This window comes from Papilio machaon, chromosome 13, assembly GCF_912999745.1.
Source record: "Papilio machaon chromosome 13, ilPapMach1.1, whole genome shotgun sequence".
Lineage (NCBI taxonomy): Eukaryota > Metazoa > Arthropoda > Insecta > Lepidoptera > Papilionidae > Papilio > Papilio machaon.
Genome location: NC_059998.1, coordinates 2,189,406 through 2,197,840, shown reverse-complemented (window position 1 = coordinate 2,197,840; position 8,435 = coordinate 2,189,406). Strand labels below are relative to the sequence as shown.

The window sequence follows — 8,435 nt, the reverse complement described above, 5'->3', positions numbered from 1 at the left end:
AATTGTATTGAATTGACAAGCCATAGCTTTAAGCATAAAGACTTAGATTGTGAAGCAATTACAAATGGAATTCCCTATATAAATAAATATGTAGACATAAACTTAATGTTTAGATTTTGTAGTATCATTTTATGTTTTTACGAGTACCTCCGAGGCAAAGTAATCATATTATATTTTTAAATCTAAAAATGTTTTTATTGAATATAATAGGTGCAGTGTAGAAATAACAGCTGAAACTGGTTACATTTGAGACCAATCCGATTGCTGCTGTGTAACCTTAATAAAGAACTTATTTATTGATAGTTTTTTTTTTCTTCAGTTTAATTAATGATAAGCATTATGTGTATAACCCTTATTTTATTAACTAACCTGACCTGTTTTACAGTAATCAATGTAAAAAAAACTACATAGATAAATAAATATTACTACATAATGATTATTTATTTTATTACAACCCTGAAAAAACTTTATTATAAAAATTATCAATGTTTTATTATTTAAATAAATAATATACAACACTCTCTGATCTTTTAATTAAAATTGTACGGAAGTAAAAGGTACCAAAAATAAATTTACTCGATAAAGGACTCATAGACAAGTCAGAGTCCAAGTTTCACTTTTTCCTAGTCTCATTTTTGGCTGTTCAGATATTATATTGTAGACATTAACAATTGCTGTTGCCATGTGTTATGCCTCGGTAAGGTTTCTCAGTTGCATCTACAATGATTTTTATGTCCTGGATGCTGTTATGATATATCATGATTATGTTAAGAGGGAAAATTAAACAACCAAATAATGCTTACATTTATTACCTTATTAAAATAATACATACATTTACCATACAGAGAGAAATCTAAAACACAATTAAGCATGGCAACACATAAAAAAGCAACATTTATCAGATAACCATTGTGCAAAAGAAGTTTAAATAAGTTTGGTAAAAAAACATTATTAAATAAGTATATTTATGTAAACTGACATCACTGTCAAAATGCTCAACTTTGGAATGAAAATAACTTTAATAAATACATTCAGTATGTTATTTAATGAAATTCATCATGATCTCTATCACATTAATTTGTGCGAAATTATAGTCTATAACAAAGTAATGATGAATTCTAACAGACAACTGTATACATTAGGCCAAATAATTAATGACATTTGATAGGATATATTATGCTAGAAGCCCTTTCCTTTATTCTCGTTACTGTAATTTCAATACCGGATATCAAAATCTTTCAAAAACCATCGAAAATTTAGCACCACATTATGTTGGCTACTTTCTTTACCAAACGCTGTATTGATTTGGACTGAATGATCATTCTAATTCGATACAACCTTACATGTTACCTCTTTCCTTTTGTAAAATATAAAAAAAATATAGTGAACATGAACTTACATCTACTGATAAATACATTTTAGGCCTTTATGGGCTTATAAATAAACCTGCTATGACAAGTGACAGGGTTACTTAATAAAACATGTGCCTTATGTAAAATGCATGCTTATGAAAGTATCTGTGGTAGTTCATCCCATTTAAGATGCTTCTGATGTGTCAGGTGGATAATTCGGACATGGACGGCCTGGTTCTTTTCAAATTTTGGTGGGATCGGGCAGAGACGGTATGTCACTGCATCCCCAGGAAGGGGAACATACTCGCCTTCAATGCTAGAATAATGTAAATAACTTATTAAAATAGCAAAATCAAGTTATAAAAATTCACTATTTAAATTAGTATAATGTATTGGAAATGTGTTGTTACTAGCTTTTGCCTGCAACTTTGTCTGTGCAGAATAAAAAAAATGTAAAATGTGTTTCTTGTACTACTCAAAACTATGTTTTATATCTGTGCCAAATTTTAATATCATGTGTTGAACCGTTTCGGAGTTAGAGTAAAGTTGTGAATCAAAGTATCAACCAGGAATTGTAAACATTTCTGGAATAGTACTGACTATAAGACTGTGTTACATCTATACCAAAATTTATCAAGATCTATGCCGTTCTAGAGATACCTTCTAACAAACATTGATCTATCCATCCATTCAATAATTCACATTTATAACATTGATAGAAGTAAAATAAAACTGATGTCATAACAAAGCCTTCAATCTCAGATTTGTTATGCCTATGTTTACAAATGTCTGGCCTTAACTGAAATTGTGCAGCACTGACCTTAATTTAAGTGCCAATTGTAGTCAACAATGCAACACTTTGGTCGAAGAAAGGCACTTATAGTCTAATATGCAGTGTTACTCATATGAAATGTTAAGTTCAATGAATTCTAAATTAAATGACCTGTGGTGACATTAGAGTAGTGATCTGATGGGGATATTAAAGAAAATAATGCCAAAAAATAAAACCCCAGTATAGTTCCATGTTTCCAACCAACAACTCTTCATTAATATAAAAGAATAAACTTTTATATGATACACCTTATTTCCTCATAGAACTAAGGATAATTTGTTGTACTTACTCAGAAATATGAACAAAGAGATCTTCTCCGCCCCTTTCTGGGGTCACATAACCATGACCCCTTTCCCGGCAAAATGATTTTATTTTACCATTTTCTACCGGGTTTCCCAAAGCTCTTTCAGATCTGCCACACAAAACATACTAATGAATAAAAAAAATATTGTAAAGAACAATTTGTAAAATAGGAATAATTAACAGTAACTTACGTCGAAGCAGTTCGATTCCGACGGGTAATTATAGGACTAGGAAGTTGTAAGTGAGAATTTGTCTTGTTAGGAGAATCATCACTGTTAAAACCATAATCGTTAGACATGGCTACTGTTTTTGCGAAAGAAATATCTGGTTAGCAAGATCAAGGAAAATACGAACAAACCAGAAACAACAAAATGTCAAAACTTATCCATCATTTTTCATTTTCACTATGGATTGCTATGCTTAAAGGTCAGGGTTTACATGTGAAAATCTGAAGATACCACCAAGATCCCACTGTAGTTTCTTTATTCATTGTCTATTGTTAATTAATTAATATTATTTATTAAGAATATAGTATACTGAATAGTAACATCTTTTATATGTACCAGAAACTTAGAAGTTTAATTAATGTAATTAATGTTTATTATACCGTCTTAACTTGCGTATTTTGTGTGCTTGGCACTGGTATGGGGTGTAAATCAATCTCCACATGCTACTTATGTATAACAAAGCTACGCAATATTTAATCGGAACAAGCTCGAACTTTGTATGAGTACGTAGCAGTTGTCGCTCGAATTTTTATCCGTGGTGAATAGGATGTGAAGCCTACGCGCTATTCCAGGCTGTATATCTCATCTAAATCTATTTTGCCATTCTGGAGTTGTGATTGTATGAAAATCAATATATCAGGACATTCCCATTTTTAATTTTAGTAAGATTAAATAAAACAACTACGTAGTTCTCGGAATAACTTTATTTTAATAACGTTAGTACATTTCATTAACAAGCATTTATAGTACAATGGTATAGCTAGGAGTTAGTATGCTTATGTATCATAGGATAAAAGAGAAAACTAATTTCTTAACATATAATCTTTGTACGTCATAACTTTTTTGGCTCTTTTCGCAGAGTTACGACAGATTCGCGGCTCTTCCGGCAATGGAACTTTGATTTTTGGTATCGATAATCCCTCCCAATCTCCCTGTAAAACAAATAACAAAATTTTATTCAAGGTATTTGAAAGAATCTAATTGAAAACCTTAATTAAAAGAGCCTGTTAAAAAACATCTTTTGTCAGCATCGTCACAAAATACTTATGTTTTTCCAATTACACATCTTTAAAAATGGCTTATAATTTGGTAATCACCTGAAACCGATTGCCATCGGATTTATTACATTGCATTGATATCGGAGATTCTGTGTAGAGGGCGGTCAGTGCGTCAGCTCTCAACGGAGTCCAGGGCTTGATAGCTAGGTAGTTAGCCCGGGGCGGCGCTGAGTACGAGATAGACATGTTGTCCCATCTGCAATTTAAGCAACTATATTATTTATTATAGTAACATTAAAGTAACACATTCAAGTTCAAGCGACGAAATTAGGCCTTTGAGTGCGTTGTCTTTATTACACAAAGTCAAATAGGTACTGTACGAAAAAGATGACTCTATATCTGTTTAAATTTATACGAATAGACATTACCGGTGTTCAAATTTAAAATAATTTTCCAATGCCAGGTTAGAGATGGCACTTTTGCAGACTTCGAGCTGCGTGGCGGGGTAGTAGTGCAGATAGTTGACGCACATCTCGTCGGTAATGGCGTGCCCGCCGATGGTCGCGTTTGATTTATCTTTTGTATTGTAGATGCACGTCGTCTCTAAGAAATCACCCTAAAAAGATACACGAAATGTACTATTAAAATATCTCAAGAAATGTTTCTAAAATGGTAGAGAATAGGCGACAGCCGCAGTAGGGCCGACTCGTACATATATTAACTAAAAACCTCTTTACATCCTTTTTTTTTAGGAAAATCAAATCTGGCAACATATAATTCATTGTATTGTTGCGGATTATGTATGGTCGGTTTAAAACACAAAAAGCTTAGTGCTTACGGGTAAAACTTTGACAGGTCGATGTAGTATCCTGATCTCCTGGAAGTGCGTGGAGTAGTGCAGGTCTCTGTTGAGGAGGGGCAGCTCGAGGCCGCGCCGCGCGTGCCGCGTCCACACTGCCACGCCCGTCAGGTGCGTGTGCAGCTGGCTGCCGAACACAATGATTCCGTGCTCTGGTAGACCCTGAAATATATTATATATCGACTTCTTACTGCCGCAGTGTACTTTAGAGGTACAATGTTGCTTTACTTAATTTTGAAATTTTTGCTTTTAACGATTAGAAATTATTGTGTTGAGTAGTTTTTTTTTCAGTCTTATAGTTCCAAAAATTATTGTAAGACTAGTTAACAAGTACTTACCACACCTGTACATTGCGGAATGCAATAACCAGTTAGTGGAAAGGCCTCCTGTCCGCCGGGTATGGCCATTTTGTCCGTGTACTCCAAACCAAGTTCCATAATAGCAGCATCGTAACGGCGTTTATTTGAGGTTAGGTGTAATATAATACCAGAACTATCGATCCAATCTAAAATTATAATTACACAAATATGTTCACTGACATAATTTTGGCTAAAGCTCCTCATAAACTGTAATTTTTATTTTACTGTGACAAGATTCCACCCCATTGTGATGTACGTGTTAATGATATGAGGTCGTCTTTAAAAAATTTTATAGACTCCGAGAATAATTATAATTACCATCTTTTAATTCGGGATTATTGTAATGCACTTCGAGCATAACGTATTTATTTGATTCCCGACCACCGATAGGTAGACCCGCTTCCTCCGGGTAAGCAAAAGGTGGCGCCCCCATAGCCCAAGCTGCTCTCACCTTAAATTATAGATTATAATTTCTAGTAAATGCTGTTATTACCAGTTTATTCTTCTGGTTGCTTATAGATTACCAAAGAATATAATAATGTAACCTGGCGGCGCTTCAATCGCCTTTATTACATAATTTTATCTTACTAATATTATAAATGCGAATGTTTAGATGGATGGATGGATGGATGTTTGTTTGAAAGTATCTCCAGAATGGCTGAACGGATCTTGATGAAATTTGGTACAGATGTATAATATAGTCTGGAAGAACACATAGGCTACTTATTATTTTTTTTTAAATTCCGCGCGGATGGAGTCGCGGGCGACAGCTAGTATTACATAACTTACTAATGTGCGCAAAAAAGTTAGTTCCATATTTTTCCGCAATATGGCGACGTTTTTATATTCCTGGACAGGTTATAGTTAGAATTACTGATAAAATTTACCTAATCCCTCATTCGCTTCAGGATGAATATAGATCGTACTTAAATGTAAAATATATTTACCTTCGAACATAATTTAGTTAATTCAGGTCGATCAGGTGAGAAGCAGTTTCCGTTGTAAAGCGGGATTTCTTTGTTTGGATCGGCGTCGCAATAGAAAAGCTCCATGTGGTGTACAAGACCTTCATTACCCTTGGTAATGGTGGACTCGAACTGAAACCAAATAATTATGTTGATAGGTTATAATGACTATGAAGGTCGTGAATACAGATTCTGAGACCGAAATCTTCGTTTAAAACGTACCGTTATCTCTGTTTTGTCAAAGATAATGACAGGAATGACGATTAATTTTATACACAGATTTTGGTCTCAAAAACCCGCGGTAAATAATTTAAAAATAAACCATACAAGAACTGCTTTTAGGCGTACTGTCTGTCAATACCCGGGCCGAAAAGACTACACTTACATTTGTTTTTCAAAGGCTAGAAGTACGCAAAATTCAAATCTTACTGCAACGCTTTAAAATATTACTTGATAAATTTAAACTATGACTTTACCTTTACTATATGGTGAACTTTCTGAACAACAAAGTCCGGTAGTTTGACAACCTGGCACCAATACGTGGTATCACCGCTGGGGACGTTTAAATCTTTGTTAGTTATGATCAGCTGCTCCGCGCGGGGCTGCGGCAAGTTTGCAGGTGTTAGTAACCGGACGCGCACGAAGCCGCGGTCTTCGACCGCCGTGCACGTTAAACAAAGACCTTTGGATGTGAACAGCTTGTCTATACCCCGGGCCCATACTACGTGAACTGTTCCGTCCTGAAACAAGTTACAAGTTATGCGATACTAGAGTTTTATGACAAGGAAAAATTAACTCGTGAACTACAAACTTAGAGGTTACGAGAGTGACTGTAACAACTTACTCCAACCACTATTTTAGAGGAGCGAGTTTTAATTTAAATTTACCTCAATAATGTAATCATCATCATCGCAAGTGTCGAAGTATCGTTCGAAGAATATGCTTCGAGCGCTGCTATCGAGGTAAAAAGCTTCGCAGTCCTGTTGCACATCCCGCATCACCTTGCCATCAGAGTCCGCGTGCATGTCCTACAAAATTACATTTTAGCGTAGTACTATAATGACAAAGAACTATATGATTTATTGAACGTGAATGTACAATAAGTAATAACACATTGAATAGGTCAGTGGAAATTTGCAGTAAGAAAGAATTTTCAAAAGCACTTGTTCATACCTCAAAATGATCACGTCCCTTATAATCGGTCCACACTAGACATACGTCAGAGTTTACTAAATCTCCTCTATCAGAGAATCCTAAGGCAATCCAGTTCGCTTCTGGTGCTCTCTCTGATATAACCAATTGGAATCTTATTTTACGATTGAAATAATCGACTTTCCATTTCAGTAATAACGCACCGTTCGGGTCTATAACAGATTCACTTTCCGCATACCAATCTGAAATTATAAATTAAAAAGAAAATACTGGCCTGAATTAGTATTTATTTTATGTGTCACTGGAAAATCGTGTACGACGCCCGTTTGTAATTTGCCTAGAAAAATCGTCAAATTGCCGAAATATCAAACTTAACTTGTACTACGTATGCAATTGTAATTTATCTAGTCTTTATGATTTGCCGGCGCAAATTACAAACGGGCGATGTTCACGATTTGCTGGTGACATGTATGTATAATTTATTTCGTGTTCTATATTGTTTCCGAATTTAAACTAACGTGATGTATAAAAAATAATAACTTACCTTTCGGATTACTTTTGGATAACGCACAATGATAGAAAATCAGCGAAACTAATATTACAGAAATACGCATAAATCCCATGGCTGTGTGTATACTCAACACATTTTATCAGAACGATGAGGAAGATGTTGACTCTTCGAAGTCTAGAAATACAATGAGAGATGTCGGGTTCTATCCCGGCTTAGGTTCGCGATATCCCACTCTCCAAGTCGCCGCGCTATGGAATGTAAGGACCGACGGGTACAGTCAGAACATTAAATGCAGAGGTATTTAAACATTAAAAAGTACGGTCGCAGAGTGATTTCGAAATTTTTGGTGAACTCATTTTTTAAATTCATATTTAGTATATAGGAGTAGTATAGTATATATAGATTCTATAGATTGTCGTATTATCTCACAAATTATCAACTTAACAAAATGAATGAAACTAACCTAACCTTAATTTAAAAACCAAAAAATCTTTGAGGCTCTAACAGGTGAAATAGAGCCATCTGCGTATTAAAACAGAGCTTTAAATATTTTTTAATGTAATCTAAATAAAATGTAAGCGGAAAAAAAGAAAGAAAAATATTAAGCAATTTAAAAAAAATTATGGCGATTGAAATTTGATCTGGATCTTTTCGCGATTTTTTTGGAATTCCATCTCTTACGGTTACTATATGTTTGGTGCCAATGTAATTATACATACATATAAACTACATAGATAAAATAAAATTAAATACGTGTGAAAAACATGACCCCTCTTTGTCAGTCGGGTAATAAAAAGGATTCTCCGTTTTTGATCATAATATTTGTGACCTGATAATTTCTTTTAAAATCAGTGTAATATATCCCAATTTAAAAAGA

At 34.2% G+C, this 8,435-nt stretch overlaps 2 protein-coding genes across 2 annotated transcripts; both read right to left on the bottom strand.

The window, feature by feature from the left end:
• Positions 1-998: 998 nt before the first annotated feature.
• LOC106717849 (cold shock domain-containing protein CG9705) lies at positions 999-2,893 on the bottom strand. Its single transcript, XM_014511778.2, has 3 exons — positions 2,679-2,893; positions 2,474-2,596; positions 999-1,668 (listed from the first exon to the last, which is right to left on the bottom strand). The coding sequence occupies exons 1-3, from the start codon at positions 2,783-2,785 to the stop codon at positions 1,506-1,508; spliced, it is 393 nt and encodes a 130-aa protein (XP_014367264.1). The 5' UTR covers positions 2,786-2,893; the 3' UTR covers positions 999-1,505.
• Positions 2,894-3,408: 515 nt separating this feature from the next.
• On the bottom strand, positions 3,409-7,830 carry LOC106717834 (tyramine beta-hydroxylase). The gene is made up of 11 exons (XM_014511758.2): positions 7,592-7,830; positions 7,069-7,289; positions 6,783-6,923; positions 6,372-6,635; positions 5,878-6,027; positions 5,249-5,381; positions 4,910-5,076; positions 4,551-4,733; positions 4,141-4,328; positions 3,812-3,968; positions 3,409-3,646 (listed from the first exon to the last, which is right to left on the bottom strand). Exons 1-11 carry the CDS (start codon positions 7,668-7,670, stop codon positions 3,518-3,520), a joined length of 1,812 nt encoding a protein of 603 aa, XP_014367244.2. The 5' UTR covers positions 7,671-7,830; the 3' UTR covers positions 3,409-3,517.
• Positions 7,831-8,435: the final 605 nt, after the last annotated feature.